The 15,634-nt window shown below is 51.0% G+C and overlaps 2 protein-coding genes across 3 annotated transcripts in view; one reads left to right on the top strand and one right to left on the bottom strand.

Moving 5' to 3' along the window:
• Positions 1-996: 996 nt before the first annotated feature.
• On the bottom strand, positions 997-10,445 carry LOC108802536 (trifunctional enzyme subunit alpha, mitochondrial-like). The gene is made up of 4 exons (XM_018574398.1): positions 10,338-10,445; positions 3,719-3,760; positions 3,556-3,626; positions 997-1,138 (listed from the first exon to the last, which is right to left on the bottom strand). Exons 1-4 carry the CDS (start codon positions 10,387-10,389, stop codon positions 1,001-1,003), a joined length of 303 nt encoding a protein of 100 aa, XP_018429900.1. The 5' UTR covers positions 10,390-10,445; the 3' UTR covers positions 997-1,000.
• Positions 10,446-10,688: 243 nt separating this feature from the next.
• The window catches only part of HADHB (hydroxyacyl-CoA dehydrogenase/3-ketoacyl-CoA thiolase/enoyl-CoA hydratase (trifunctional protein), beta subunit), a 34,181-nt gene continuing 29,235 nt past the window's right edge, over positions 10,689-15,634 (top strand). Inside the window, exons 1-2 of one of the 2 annotated variants that reach the window (XM_018574397.1) lie at positions 10,689-10,710; positions 10,984-11,009. The gene's annotated coding sequence lies outside the window, so the exon portion shown is untranslated. Of the gene's footprint in view, positions 10,711-10,939; positions 11,010-15,634 lie in introns of those variants that run through there. The other variant, XM_018574396.1, reaches the window with a different exon arrangement.

Genomic DNA, 15,634 nt, shown 5'->3' on the forward strand with positions numbered 1-15,634 from the left:
TATTCGGGACGGCTTATACTCGAGTATATACGGTATATAGTCTTACAGATACCTTTTAAGGCAACCATAATGTTGATGCGGGCCCACGATTGAGTTTGACACCCCTGTATATAATGTTATATGAAGGAATCCTCTGTTAGAGCCTTGGGATGTACAGAGATTTCAGTGCGGGGTTGAAGCCAGAACGGATATCGTAGATTTAGCTGCACCTAGGGTGACCGTACAAAGATCCAATCCCGGCCACATTAGGACATTATCCCCAGTGACTGGCCAATACAGGTCTCCCAAAGCGGGCCGTATTCAACGCTTCCAGCTGTCAGAACCCAAAAGATGTTAAAGGAGAACTATGAGGGGGGAGGGGCGTGCTTTTCACTCACCTCATAGTTCTAGCCGACCTGTGACAATGAGACTGTCACAGGTCGGCTCAGTAGATCGGGAGGTGAGAGAACACATGCCGGCGTTCGCTCACTTCTTGATCCTGTCACTGCAGAGAACAGTTACTGTCAATCATGGCTCCCTGCAGGGATCCCCCCCTCCTCCAGCGCTGACTGGCAGAACGGACGGGGGAGGGGGCGGGTACAGCTGGTTCTGCCTCTAGATAGGTAGAGCCTGCTGTCAGTCACGCAGCTGGGTGGATCTCGACAGTAATGTCGGGATCTGTCCCGGCTGCGGCGGTCTCAGTATACCGCGAGCTGTAGCTCCCTATATACTGAGCTTAGGGTGACGGGAGGACGCAGGTTTGTGTTCTCCCGCTACCCTAAGGAGAACTACGGGGGAAAAGCTCTGACCCCATAGTTCTCCTTTAAAGTGCACTGAAAATCTTAGTGGCGGCAGAGCCCGAGGACACGGCTTACGTTATACGTCACAGAGAATGTTCCCAACCCCCGGCATAGCTGTGATGTGTGTGTGTGTGGAGGACGGCCAAGCGTGTCACCACCAGAAAGACACGAGCCGCCTCCGGCCCAACAAAAGTCTCATCATCATCATCATCTGAAGCCTCTCACTTGATGTCGGCCCCGGCAATGAAGCAGCCGGGTTTGCTGGAGATCAGGACGGCACTTTTCACAGCATCGTTGGCCCAGATTTCCTTCATGACGTCGCTGAATTCGCTCTGCAGCTGCTTGGACAGCGTGTTCACCTGCACGGCACACAAACAGAACACGTGAGTAACATGCAACGACATTACGGGTCAGCAATACGGAGTCAATGGGTCTGTAAGCAGTTTGCGGTGGTGGACATTGGCTGCCTTGTGCACGTGTCGGCACCTCCGTTATTACAGTCGAGTCATTTTCATCTCCACCGCTACGTGTGGCCAACGCAGGTTGAAGCTGAACTCCGGCCTACCCAGCTGTGGGGTGAAACTACAAATCCCATGATGCATCTCTCTCCGGGAGTCACGCCTGTGAGAATCTTGCAAAGCCTCATGGGATTCGTAGTTCCACCCACAGCTGGAGGGCCGGAGTTTGGCTACCCCTGCTATATAGAGATTGCCTCATCTCCTGGCTGGAGGACATCCAGCAACATTCAGCTCTTTCCTCTGCAGCCTGACTGTGCCTAGTCCGCCCCTTTTGTATCCATTAGGATTGTAGTTACTTCGGTCACGGAGGGTCAGCGCCACGTGTGGATGTTACTGAAAGAGTGACTTTACCCGGATCTTTGAAATGACAACAAAAGACACCTTTATAAACGTCTAGTAATGAAAATCTACAGCACACAAAACTTCTAGACAATTGCCCGTGTTCTATCAAACGTTCCAACTTGTCAAGATCTCCAACGACCTGACTTCCGTTTTGTTAGAAGAGATTTGGCAGAGAAGGCTGTACTGCACGTGCGCCACCCGCGGCATTTCGCTATACACGTACTACACAGCAATAAGGTATTAAAATGAACTAGGGTCAGACTACTCCAGCACGTTTTTAATCCGAGTTGCCCCACTCAATATGGCCGCCGCTTGAAAGGGGCAACTCAGATGAATAACGTGTTGGATTAGTGTGACCCTGGTTCATTTTAATACTTTTATTGCCTTGTAGTACGTGTATAGGGAAATGCCACGGGTGGCGCACGTGCAGTACAACCTTCTCGGCCAAACCTCTTCTAACAAAACAGGAAATCAGGTCGTTGGAGATCTTGACAAGTTGGAACGTTTGATAGAACACTGGCAATTGTCTAGAGGTTGTGTGTTCAGTAACACCCACATGCGACGCTGACCCTCCGTGACTGAGATAACTACAATCCTAGATTCCCGAGGAGTCTGAGTTTTTCGAAAGAACACCGGCTTTGTATTCTTTGCATACCCTATTTTTCTTCTCACGGCGGCCATTTTAACTAAGGGCAGATAATTCCATCTCCCTTTACTTCCTGGAACTCTGGCACATGTGACTAGGACATGTGACCACACACATCATCTCGGGGGAGGAAAATGCCTTTCCCTGAGATCTCATAAGATAACAGATGAGATTTCCCAGCAATGCTCTGCTGATGTCACCTTCCCAGGAGGCAACGCTTGTTCACATTACATCACTAATGCCCAAGAGGACCAGGAAGTGGAAAAACAATAATTGTAAGTAAAAGCAAAAACTATGTTTAACTAAATGAATGTGAGATGATGTCATATCACTATGCAGTAGATAGATGGAGGGTCCCTGCGCACTCCCAGCTTGCACAATAGTGGTGCTCGCAGTGATGACCACGGATGGCGCCGTGCAAACGAATAGCAGAAGACGGGAATCACCAGCGCTCAATAATATCGTTCCGATAACAAATGTCCATTTATTTGGACAGATCGTCACAATGCAAAGAGCCAACGTTTCGGAGGCCACTCAGGGGCCCTTCATCAGGGCAAAAAAAAGGTGACGATCTGTCCAAATAAATGGACATTTGTTATCGGAACGATATTATTGAGCGCTGGTGATTCCCGTCTTCTGATATCACGATGCAGAGCTACATGCTAATGTGATTTTTAGTGAAAGGGGGGTAAAGGTCCGCATGCACATACATCCTGCCTAGGAATGCCCCCTCCTCCAGACTGACATCCGCCCAACATGGCATTTTGATATTTGCATAACTCCTCCCAAAAGCCGGCCCAACAAGGAGTGTAAGCGCTGCAGGGTAGGCGAGAACAGAGCCATGAACTACGGCAGTGAGATGACACCACTGTAGGGATCTACGAGCAGGAAGTGGTAAATGTCAAAGGGGAAACCTGGTGTTCAAACTGAACCACCGATTGGCTGACTCTGCCTAAGCACCGCCCCCTTGAGAGTAACAAGTGACCTGCCGCATGCCTTGTGTGCCGCCAAAGCTGCTAAAAAGCAACTCGTCCTTCAATAAGCTCAATCGGTTCAGATCCGAGATTTAGAAACAGCGCAGACCAAGGCCTCAGTTACACCAGATGCGATGCGTCCCGGCCCGATTTAGGCTAGAACGCAAGCCGGCCGCAATGCCAGGCAGTGCGTTCTGCTAGAATCGGGCCGGGACGCACCGCATCTGATGTGACTGAGCCCCAAGATGTAGGTGGCTATTATTCCAGGACAGACAGACGACGCGGCCAGGGCGTACCTTAGAATTTGGGGTGTTGAATCGGACAACGGCGACATCTTGTTTAACTTCGTAGCTCACGTGCGTTCTTGCTGCAACGACACAAAAACACAGATATCGGCGTTATACAGAGAGCTGGAACCCGCAGATTCCCAGCAGACGGCAGACACGCGGGGGGACTTACAGAGCATGGCAGACGACACGGACAGCGATCGGCAGGTGAAGCCTGAGAACAAAACAAGAAAACAGGTTACAAATCAGGAACATGTAAGACAATGGCCAGGAACTACAAGTCCCATCATGGCTGAAGGATAATGCTTAGACGTGCACTTCCACAACAGGGGGGTTGGTTGCCGTTGAGCTCACTTATTGTAATAGATTATGTGTTTCAGGTATTTAGAAACATTCACATACTGTACATCAGGGGTAGCAAACCTCCGGCACCCCAGCTGTGGGTGAAACTACAAATCCCATGATGTGACAATCTTGCAATGCCTCATGGGATTTGTAGTTCCAACACAGCTGGGGGGCCGGAGGTTTGCTGTACATTGTCCTCAAGGAGCTTACAATCTAAGGTCCCCATCTCACATACACACACACAGGGCCAATGTAGACCGGAGCCAATTCACCTTCCGGCATGGTCTGTGGAGTGTGGGAGGAAACTCAAACAGCACATGGAGTACATGCAAACTCCATGCATAGCGTCCTGACCGGGGACCCCTCAGTGGTGCAGGGCAGAAGTGCCGATGCCGACCACTACACCCCTGTGCCGCCCCATCGTCACACTTGTACACAAGGATGCAAAAAGTAACAACGCAGGAAATTCTGCCTGAACCTGAATGAGGATTGCTGCGTACATAGGGCCCCGGGAGTGATTTCCCAGCACTGCACCCAGACGTGGAAACTCTTCCCGCACTCCTCTACCTAGTCACACAACTGAACTATGCCCTGCGGCCCGTCACATGGGGAGGATCAGAGGGCGGCTGACAGACACCAAAGATCACTGCTAGAGAAACCCGTTACCCCTCCATCCCGACCATGTCAATGATGTTCGACACACTTAACACACATATGCATTTTGAATTTCTGTTTGCCAGAGCTCACCTCCGGGAACAGAGATTCAATACAGATTGGGGCGGCTGGTTGACTGACAAACGTTGTAGCTCTGGAATGGTGTGAAGGAATTTTCTACCTCAAGCGGGTCATGCTAGCACAGTTCTCCTGAGCAAATGTGTCTTATACTGCATCCCCCTCTTCCCATATGTATATGATCTCTGCACCACTTAGACTTCATCAGATCCAATAAGTTACACTTGTAGTAAGCTAATCGTATAAATAATACTTTAACATTGTATTGCCAAGATTGGTTATTACTTATGTTATCCCTGGTTCTCCCCTTTTCCCTTAGAGTGTTACACCCCCCCCCCTCCCCCCACCCAGCCTTATTTTTTTTTTTTACTTAATTGTGCTAATTTGTTCGGACCCCCAGCATTTTAAGGGCCCGCTGGCTTTTCAGGATTGGCTTATGATACATCTATGCAAATATTGGGCCTTTGGCCATGTATTATTTGGTTATTTTGTCCACTGCCACATTATATTGTATGGGTCTTGCAACTCTGCGATTTTCATTACCTGTATTGTGAAAAATGTTGAATAAAAACTATGGTAAAAAAAAAAAAGAAACCTGTAACCCCCCCATTGTATTTCAAGATTGAGGAGTCCGGCTCTGACATCACCACCAGTAACATGAGGCTCAGATACCAGATCACACAGTACAGATAAAACTCCGTCATGCCGGGACACACATCATTTACTAACATGGTGTGTGTGTGTGCGTGTGTGTACTTGCACACATTCACATCAGTCCCTGCCCCCCGGGGAGCTCACATCGATACACACAGGGCCAATTACATAGTATTTGAGGTTGAATAAAGACATTAGTCCATCAAGTCCAACAGTTGATCTCTCCAATGGCTGAACCTGGAAGCAATGTGTATCACATCACTTCCAGTTTCAGGGCTTGCTCACACCAGATCCGATTGCAGTTTTGATGTGCTGTGGTGCGTTTATTTCTCAATAGGTTTTGCTCGGGTTGTAAGCATGTTCCAGAGCATTCTGGTGCATTCACGGGTTTTCGCTGCGTTCCGGGGGAAATAAATGCAGCATGTTGTACTTTTTTTTTAAAGCTCTGGAATTGAACAAAATGGAGTGAACTATCCTCATTTTTACCATTGGAATTAAAGCGACGCGCAAACTGTTGGCGCTATATAAATCCCGCATAATAATTATAATAATAATGGATTTGTGTTTTTGGCCCAGATAAATATGTTCTGGTCTGCAGATGGTGTGAACAATCCCCGAGTGTCATTTGTACGTCCGCTGCAGCCGGAGAGGAAGCAGGTGAAGCACAAGCATCATCAGCTTCTTTGGGGTTCCTAGGTGACATTAGGGGGTCTAATAGACCTCTGATGTCTCCATAAAGAGGACCTGCCACTGGATCTGCGCCATCACATAGGAGGCTTGTTAGACCAATAACACACTTCCTGTCTTCACTCTACGGAGAAGCAACTGAGTCACCCTTGGGCAGCAGCATGGTCACCCTGTGGGGAGGGTGGTGTTAGATGAACTCGAGGATTTAGATCAGGGGTCTCAAACCTCCGGCCCTCCAGCTGTGGGGTGAAACTACAAATCCCATGATGCATCTCTCTTCGGGAGTCATGTCTGTGGCTGTGAGAATCTTGCAATGCCTCATGGGATTTGTAGTTCCACCACAGCCGGAGGTTTGAGACCCCGGATTTAGATGGACCCGACTAACAAATCAAAAAAGGAGAACTATGAGGGGGGAGGGGCGTGATTTCCACTCACCTCATAGTTCTAGCCGACCTGTGACAAGGAGACTGTCACAGGTCGGCTCAGTAGATCGGGAGGTGAGCGAACACATACCGGCGCTTGCTCACTTCTCGATCATCTCCCTGCAGAGAGCCATGACTGTCACTCATAGCTCCCTGCAGGGATTCCCCCTCTCCAATCCTCCAGCGCTGACTGGCAGAACGGACGGGGGAGGGGGCGGGTATTCCTCTGGATAGGCAGAGCCAGCCACTCACGCAGCCATAATTGTCGGGATCCGTCCCAGCTTCGGCGTCTCAGTATACCGCGAGCTGTAGCTCCCTATATACTGAGCTTAGGGTGACGGGAGGACGCTAGTTTGTGTCCTCCCGTTACCCTGATGAGAACTATGGGGAAAAGCCCTGACCCCGTACTTCTCCTTTAAATCTGAACCCCCCGGAAGACATTTTTGAAGCAGTTTTGTTTCCCTCCATTTTGGGATAAAGGTTTTGAATTAAAGGTGAGCACCCCTATCAGTGCTGAATGGTTTGTCTCCACCCCTCTGTCTGAGGCTTTTGCTGGACACCTCGGCCTGCTAAAGGAAGTTGAAAAATAACAATTACGGGCAGATCACCCGATGCAAATAAAGCAAAAGAAAAACGAATGCGGCCGCCACATCTGAGGAATGGCGAGCTGGGATACACGACTTTTAGGTTTGGATAAACTTTAAAGTACGAGCGAGTTCGGATTCTGACCTCTGCGATGCGCGCACTCGATGACGACGACGACTTCTATTCTGTGCAGGAATTGCGAAGAACTTCATTCATCCTCTAACCCCCCCGAAAAAAAAAATCTCAAGGTCAATGATATAGCTTTGTTCTCGGGACAACCAAAGACACCTAAACGGAGGGTTCAGAAATATGCTGAAAATTCTCAATGATTTAACTCCGATTCCAGAAAAACGAGACCCCAGAGAATCGTTTATTGAGGAGAGCTGTGGGGAAAAGCCCTGACACACCCCCCTAGTTCTCCTTTAATTTATCCAAAAACTGGATTTAAACCCCAAAACAAGTCCAAGCCGAGGAAGCTGCGCACAGTGCAATGACGGCGGCCCTGGAGGGGAGATAAATCAGCTTCCAGCCCGCCGGGCCGGCTCCTCGGTGTCACCCGATCAGGAGACGGGTTATCTGAGGACACAGAACAAGCACAGCTTTATTTATAGTCTACAAGAATGTCAGCTCAGCGGCCGGAGGGATGAAGGATACTTTGTAACAATGAGTGGAAGTGATCAATACTCTGACATCACAATGTGATCACAATGTATCAGGAAGAGGAAACAAAGTATCTCCGCAGCTGCGCCGTGATCCGTCTGCGTCCCCTCATGGGAAGAAAGAGACTCCACGTCCGCAACACTAGCTGCTTACGCATTTATAATGGCCGCAGTACGAGCCGCGCTCCAGTGTCAGGACGCTGCGACTCCCGCGTACATGCGTGTCACATCGCATCACACGTGAGCAGCCAATCGCTGAAGATCGGAGAGACTCCGGTCCAAGGTGAAGATTTCAGCACTTGTGATGGGGGAGGGGTGTAGTGTAGTCACTAAGTGCCGTACCACACGGTCCAATCAGGAGGGAGATCCATACACGGTCGCCCTGCTGATCAGAATGGACGTTACCGTTGTGACTACTGACGCAACAATACCAGTTTGAGCATGAGCACCGATATTTATCCTTCAGTACTTGCCGATACCGAGTACTGATACCGGCTGCTTCCGCTGGCATGGAGCCGGCTTCACAGTCAATCAGGAACCCGGGCGGTGGGTTTACCCGCTAACCCGTGATTACCCGCTAACCAGCTCTCCGATTGGGCAGGAAGGTTTGGCAGGCTTGATGCCGATTGGCTGGGAAGCCGGCTTCCAGGTCAATCAGCATTGAGCCGGTTTCACGGCCAACCAGGAGGCGAGTCATTACCCACCTCCCGGCTTCCTGATTGGTCAGGAAGTCGGCTCCATATTCCCCTCGCGGCACTGCCGGTCAGGGGAAATCTCCCTCTGACGTGAAGTTCCGGTATCGAGGAAGGTATCAGAACATTTGGGCCAGTACTGGTACCGGTGCGTCGCTCATTGTGACATCCGTGTGTCCGGCTAGTTTTGTCCATCTTGTGATGGAGGGAAAAGTGACATGACCGGACCTCGCGCTAATGGACTTGTGTCTGTTTACATCACATGACCCCCCCGATCCGGCACAATCAGATCCGGTGACACAGAACTCGGCTCCGTTTCCTTTTCTGGACCTGGCCGGATCCGGGGTAACAGGATGTAAACACATGCCGGTCCATTTAGATCCGGCTGCCCATAGACCAAGATTGGGGTTCTGATCATGTCTGCCTAAAGAACTGACGGGACCCGATGGGACCGCCCCCTGTGAAAGGGGCCTATACAGGACTTCCGCCACGATGGGCCAGTATTCTGTGCACGGGGTCACCCTGTGTGAAGGTCCAAATATTTAGGTCACCTTTAACCCTTTAGTTGTCGCTGCCATATAGAGCATACAGCGGGAGAAGCCGGGGGCCTGGAGCAGCCGGGAGTTTGTGTACATGTGTAAAGCTGACAACAGGTTCCATGGGCAACTAAAGGTGCCGCCCCCTTGCTTCCAGACCACTCCCCCATTATATACCAGGCCTGGGACCAGCATGGTGAGTGCCGCCCCCTTCCTTCCAGACCACCCCCCATGTATACCAGACCTGGGACCAGCATGGTGAGTGCCGCCCCCTTCCTTCCAGACCACTCCCCCCATGTATACCAGGCCTGGGACAAGCATGGTGAGTGCCGCCCCCTTCCTTCCAGACCACTCCCCCCATGTATACCAGGCCTGGGACAAGCATGGTGAGTGCCGCCCCCTTCTTTCCAGACCACTCCCTCCATCATGTATACCCAACCTGGTGCCAGAATGGAGATGCCACCCCCTTCTTTCCAGACCACTCCCCCCATGTATACCAGGCCTGGGACTAGCATGGCGAGTGCCACCCCCTTTCTTCCAGACCACTCCCCCCATGTATACCAGACCTGGGACCAGCATGGTGAGTGCCGCCCCCTTCCTTCCAGACCACCCCCCATGTATACCAGGCCTGGGACTAGCATGGCAAGTGCCGCCCCCTTTCTTCCAGACCACTCCCCCCATGTATACCAGGCCTGGGACTAGCATGGCGAGTGCCGCCCCCTTTCTTCCAGACCACTCCCCCCATGTATACCAGGCCTGGGACTAGCATGGCGAGTGCCGCCCCCTTTCTTCCAGACCACTCCCCACATTATACCAGGTCTGGGACTAGCATGGCGAGTGCTGCCCCCTTCCTTCCAGACCACCCTCCCATGTACACCAGGCCTTGGGACGGGGACCTTGTGTGGCCCCATCATCTTGCCCTTTCCACCCCAGCTTGGCCCCGCCCCTTTCATTCATTGGATTTTAGTTCTTTTAATCGTGCAAGCTAAGCATGTTTTCAGGAGACTATATACAGCACCATGCATAGAGAAGCGAACAGACCTAGTGATATGGTCAAGGTATGTAAAAAATAGAAAGGTTTTATTTATTAATTTCATTAGCATTGTGATAGAAGTGAGAAGGAGATTCAACTTCAGCTTTAAAGTGATACTAAACTCAGGGATTACACCTTAAAAATGCATACCTTAACCAATACCTTATCCATTAACATAAATGTAGCTTATTTGTGTATCACTCAGCTATAGATCCTCTAATCATCTCTGAATTCATGCTGACACTGTCCTTTCTTCTGGAGGGTGGCTACTTTTGTTCCCCATGGTCCCTGTGTGTGTTGTAAAGTAGCCACCCCCCCTGCCCCCCATAGATGAACGAGGTGACATGTGAATGGACTCCTACAGCCCCCTGCTCCTAGGTGGGCAGCTATGTCCTGTACAGAGAACACACACCCTCCCCGGCGGTCGGTGTTCTTCCCCACGGTACCTGTCTTTCCGCCCAGTCGGACCAGAGCTCCGATACTCCTCACAGCCGCCATGTTGTCCGAGGTGACACTGACAGGACCCCGCTCTGAGCCGGTCTCATCAGCCTTTGCCCGCCGGGCTGTCCACCGAAATGCCTGACTGACTTTATCCAACTTCTGCCGCACTAACCCGAAAAAACAGCCATGTAATATTATTATCGATTAATTGTGTAAAATTGTGTGAGAAGTTACCTCACAAGTAGTGTCGGAGAGGAAGAAAATCGTCGGAATACGGATTCAATAGAGACAGGCACTCAGAGGACAGCCCCGGCAGGGAGAACGGCGGAGGGGAGGTCCTTGCATCGAACTTGACGTACCTGGCGGCTGACAGAGAGCAATCACTGTCCTCACCCGTCGGGCTGTCCTTATAGTTGCCTGAGTAACATTACCCATCATATACCTCAGTGACCCGAAAAGAACAGGTAAATAATTGTATTGGTCGGCGGAATTGTGCTATAATTAATTTATTAATTTTCCGAGATGTCTGATAGTAGGGAAAGCGGCAGAATAAGGATAAAATTGAGACAGGCGCTCAGAGGACAGCCCCAACAGGCAGGACGGCAAGTGGGGGCCTCGCAGTGGACTTGACGTATCTGGCGGCTGACAGAACGAACACCGAGCGGAGGAGAGCTGAGGTGAGTGTGTGAGGGAAGACACCAGGGTGAGTGTCGTTGTATCATATCACAATGGCGGAGGGCAGTAAAGAGAACCTGTCACTACCTGATAGAAATCATGCTGAGAGTGTGGAGAGAGTCTGACCTTAGTGTGAAAGTACTCCAAGACCATCATGTAAACAACTTCTGGTTTCAGGATTATTCTGGCACCGGGGTCTCCTATATGTATGCAGCTAGCAGAAGTACCTCATTCTGTATTTAGTATCCGCTTCCTGTCACGGTGCGTTCTTCTGGGGGAGCCAATCGCGTGTACTGACAGGAGTAGGGGGGATGGGCTGATGAATATCTTGCTGCTCCTTCTCTGTCCAATCACGGGGGCTTGAGGTAGGGGTGACATCACTTCCATTAACGACGAATACAATCAACGAGTCCTGAAAATATAAAAAAAGAGCACAATGACAAATGTGTATGTGTGTGTGTATATATATATATATATACACCCTTTCCATGCAATCTGATGTTATCTTGCATTGCTTTCCTACTTCCTGGGCATTAGTGATGTCATCGTGCCCAAACATTGCATCCTGGGGAGGTGACATCAGCAGAGCGTTGCTGGGAAATCGCATCTGTAATCTCGTGAGAGCTCCAGGAGAAGGCGTTTTACTCCCCTGTGATGATGTGCACGGTCACGTGTCCTAGTCACATGTGCCAGAGTTCCAGGAAGTAAAGGGAGAGCTAATAATCTGCGCTTGGTAAAAATGGCCGCATGAGCAGAATGGGGCGAAATAAGGTGCAGAGAATACGAAGCCGGCAATTATGTAGAAGTACCCCTGGGGTATATGTAGTTTGTATCCCCGGGGTCTGCTGGCAGCACAGGCTAGGCGACAAAGATGGAGGAACTCCGGCGCTGCCGCTCCCAGATTCCCCCCTTTACTGGAGCAATGCCGACCAGCCAGGAAATGAGGCGGACTCTATCGGACTTGCTGCAGCTTCTATAGCACATTGTGAGACGCTCCCGGTGTGCGGTGATATCGGAGGAAGAGGAGCCGGTACAACTGTGCAAGACTGGAGGGGAGGACGGAGGTCGGGTGTAAGACTCAAGGGAAGGACGGAGGTCAGACTGGAGGCCAGACAGGAGGGGAGGAGGGAGGCCGGATTGCCGGACGGGAGGCCGGAGCTCATACGGGAGGTCGGACGGGAGGATGGAGGTCGGACGGGAGGATGGAGGTCGGACGGGAGGATGGAGGTCAGACGGGAGGCCGGAGGGGAGGATGGAGGTCAGACGGGAGGGTGGAGGTCAGACGGGAGGCCGGTGGGGAGGATGGAGGGAGGACGGAGGTCAGACGGGAGGCCGGAGGGGAGGATGGAGGTCAGAGGAGGGAGGATGGAGGTCGGACGGGAGGATGGAGGTCAGACGGGAGGCCGGAGGGGAGGATGGAGGTCAGACGGGAGGATAGAGGTCAGACGGGAGGCCGGTGGGGAGGATGGAGGGAGGACGGAGGTCAGACGGGAGGCCGGAGGGGAGGATGGAGGTCAGAGGGGAGGACAGAGGTTAGTTTCTATGATTGGTGTACAGATTTTTTTTCCTCGGGTCACCTGACCAGCCATGATGCCCTATCAGAGGTGTTCAGTCTTCTATGTTGCAGTATGAGGAGCTCTGGTCAGGAGTCCAAATCTCTGCGATGTTCTGTGAGCTGAAGGCAGCATAATGACCTGAACGCTAGAAATATGCAGAACATTCTCAAAGCTTTAACTCCAATTCCGGGAAAAAACTGGATGCTGAGAATCGTTTATTGCAGGCATAGGCATCCCCGGCACCGCAGCTGCGGTGAAAACTACAAATCCCATCATGCGCCTGCATCTGGGAGTCATACTTGTGGCTGTCAGAGTCTTGCAGTGCCTCATGGGACTTGTAGTGCCTAACCCTAAGGATTGCCGATGATTGATGTAACTGATCAGATGGCGGCTCAGGCGGGGAGCTCAGCAGACTTGTGGAGGGTGATCGGGTGTCGCAGATCAATATTCCGCCGATCAGTCAGGACGTCTATTGTCATATGAGGAACCCGTGACCTTCGCAGAGCTCCTCCCCCTTTATTCATGGCGGCGGGTGGAGAGGGCAGCGTTACATGAACCTGGTACTTTGGCTGCACTGACCACATTCTGTCCTTGTGTAATCTTAGTTGGGGGGGATTAGAACCCCTGTCGGGTTTATACTGTTATCTGGGGCTCCCTTAGAGAAATTTCCCCTCACTTCCTGTTCTGACAACATTTACCAGACAAGAAGTGAGAAAAACTATAACAATAACACAGATAGATAAAAAATAGTAGGGAGGCTAGGACCTCTGTCAGGCTTTTTTTATGTGTGGGCCCCCCAGTCTTGTAAAACTGGGAATCGGCAAGACAGGAAGTGAGGAGAAATTTATATAATGGAGCAGATGATGGCCGTAAAGACCTGACAGGAGGTCCAATCCTTCCCCACTATGAGGGTTTTGAAGTCGGATATTCCCTTTAAAAAACCGAGTTTGTTCGGTAGGGATCGCCTGACAATCGGAGGCAGGAAGTCTTCTTGGTCACTGATCTTATGGCTCGTTGTCATTTCCTGTCAGAGCTCTGCACAGCGGTACAGACTCTCCTCGGGTGACCTTCCGGAAAACCCATCAGACACCGAGGAGTGTACGGTAGAGGCAGACCGTACACAATGGGGATCAATAGCCAGCCTGCTATTGGCTACTTCAAATTGCAATAGCCAATAGCAGACTGGCTATTGAATCCCCGCCCACTGATGGGAGGCGTGGACCTGGAAGAGAAAGTTCTCTCTCAGGTCCGCTCCTCTTCTCAGTGGGCGGCTGCAGTAGCCAGCCTGCTATTGGCTATTGCAATTTGAAATGGCCAACAGCAGTCTTGCTATTGACCCCGGCTGTTTACGTTCAACTGCCGGTGTTCTATCGAAAGCTCCAACTTGTCGGAATCTCCAACTACCTCACTGCCGGGTACTTTGCAAGTTGGAAATTTCGACCAGATGGCGTTAGACTGCAAAACACAAAGACTGACGGAGCTTCTGTACGGCCGCATTTTAACAATGTTCAGCAAGCGGCAAACTCGACTAGCATTCTCAAAACGCTACGCGCGCATGAGCACCGCAACCGTGCAGAGCTCCGGTCTTTTTGTGCACCGGAAGTGAGGTAGTTGGAGATCTGGATGAGTTGGAGATTTCGATAGAACACCGGCTGCAGAAGCGAGCTGGCAGGTGAATAGGGAAGCGAAGTGTCTCGAGCCTGGTTGCTTGAGGGTTACTATTAACTCTCAAGCAACCAGAAACTACAGTTATCCGGCATCTACCGATCTCTGGGTGACGTATAACAGGGAGTTTACCGTACGGTACGCTCCATCGTAACTCGGTTGATCGCATCCTGAGGAGCATCTGTATTGGAGTCCGCGCTGAGAGTGATGGGTTTGAGGTTCTGTACTCAGAGTTTATGTCTAAGAACTCGATGATCCGAATGGCGGTTCTACCAATTTTAGAACCTCTGTCAGAATTGTATTATTATTTAAGAACTCTTTTGAGAGTTGATCCCTACTTCCTGTCCAGGTGACAGTTGTGAGACAAAACAGGAAGTGGGGATCTCCTCCATGGTTAGAACCCAGCGGAGACCCCACAACGGGGCGTCAGGAGATCTCGGCATTGGTCTGAAGCTGAAATCTGTGACAACGTCACGGGAGCTGCGGCTGCGCAGAGTGAACGTCGTGCGTTCACTTATTTCACTTTTATCCTTCCTGTCATTGTAATCTGTGTCATACTGAGCCCGGTGTAGGGGGCCCTGCGTGGCCCCCCAAACGTCGCTATCACTGTGACAACATTCGCGTGATCGGTTCTTAGCTGTGCCGGCGACATTTTACTTCATTGTAATTTGTATCGGTCACACGAGTGACAACCTGAAGAATCTGATCAGCAATTACACCCCATTCACACTGAGCGGTTTATCGCGCCATTTCCGCCACGAAATCGCGCATATTTCCGCACAATATCTCTCTATGTCGCTTTTCAATGGCGCTGTTCACATCCCACAGCTCAATGTCGCCTCTAGCTCGTCCACGATCCTTTTTTGGGCGGATGTCGCGCGATTCGGCTCCAATAGACTCTACGGTGTCGCCCAAAATTGCCGGCGATATTGCACGACTCTGTCGCGCTACAGAAGGGGGTCACCTTTGCACTGCAAAATGGAAGGAAAGAATGAAGTCACATCAAGATAGCTGTTGATTGGCTACAGCCCGATGTAGGAGCGACGAAAGCGCGTCTTTGGGGCGGGACATGTAGCGAGATAAAATGTGCACTGTCGCTCAATATCGCAGCTCAAAGCCGCTGCGCACGAAAACGCGCATTATATATCTCGCTCAGTGGCAATGGGGTGTAAACCTGTGAGCCGCGGAGGTCATTGCCGTCTCCTTATAATGATATTGAACCGTGTGGGTCCGGGGCCCCGGTGGAAGGATTGACCTTCAGGGCCCATGTGACTTGGTATTGTTCCTATTATGCCATGTGCAGTGGAAGAAATGTGGCCCCTGGAATTGGGTGAAAGGCGATGGAAGGAAAGTAGGGGAAAGGTCGCAGCCTGGAGGAGTGTGACCGGCTTCTTAATGACGGGAGG

This window comes from Nanorana parkeri, unplaced genomic scaffold (assembly GCF_000935625.1).
Source record: "Nanorana parkeri isolate BGI_ZX_2015 unplaced genomic scaffold, ASM93562v1 scaffold2927, whole genome shotgun sequence".
NCBI classification, from domain to species: Eukaryota; Metazoa; Chordata; class Amphibia; order Anura; family Dicroglossidae; genus Nanorana; species Nanorana parkeri.

Coding starts and splice junctions, on each gene's coding strand:
- LOC108802536 (XM_018574398.1), bottom strand. CDS start 10,389: ATGGCGGCTGTGAGGAGTATCGGAGCTCTGGTCCGACTGGGCGGAAAG. Junction 3,761..10,337: donor CCGACTGGGCGGAAAGACAG/GTACCGTGGGGA, acceptor TTTTGTTCTCAG/GCTTCACCTGCCGATCGCTG. Junction 3,627..3,718: donor CGTGTCGTCTGCCATGCTCT/GTAAGTCCCCCC, acceptor GTGTCGTTGCAG/CAAGAACGCACGTGAGCTAC.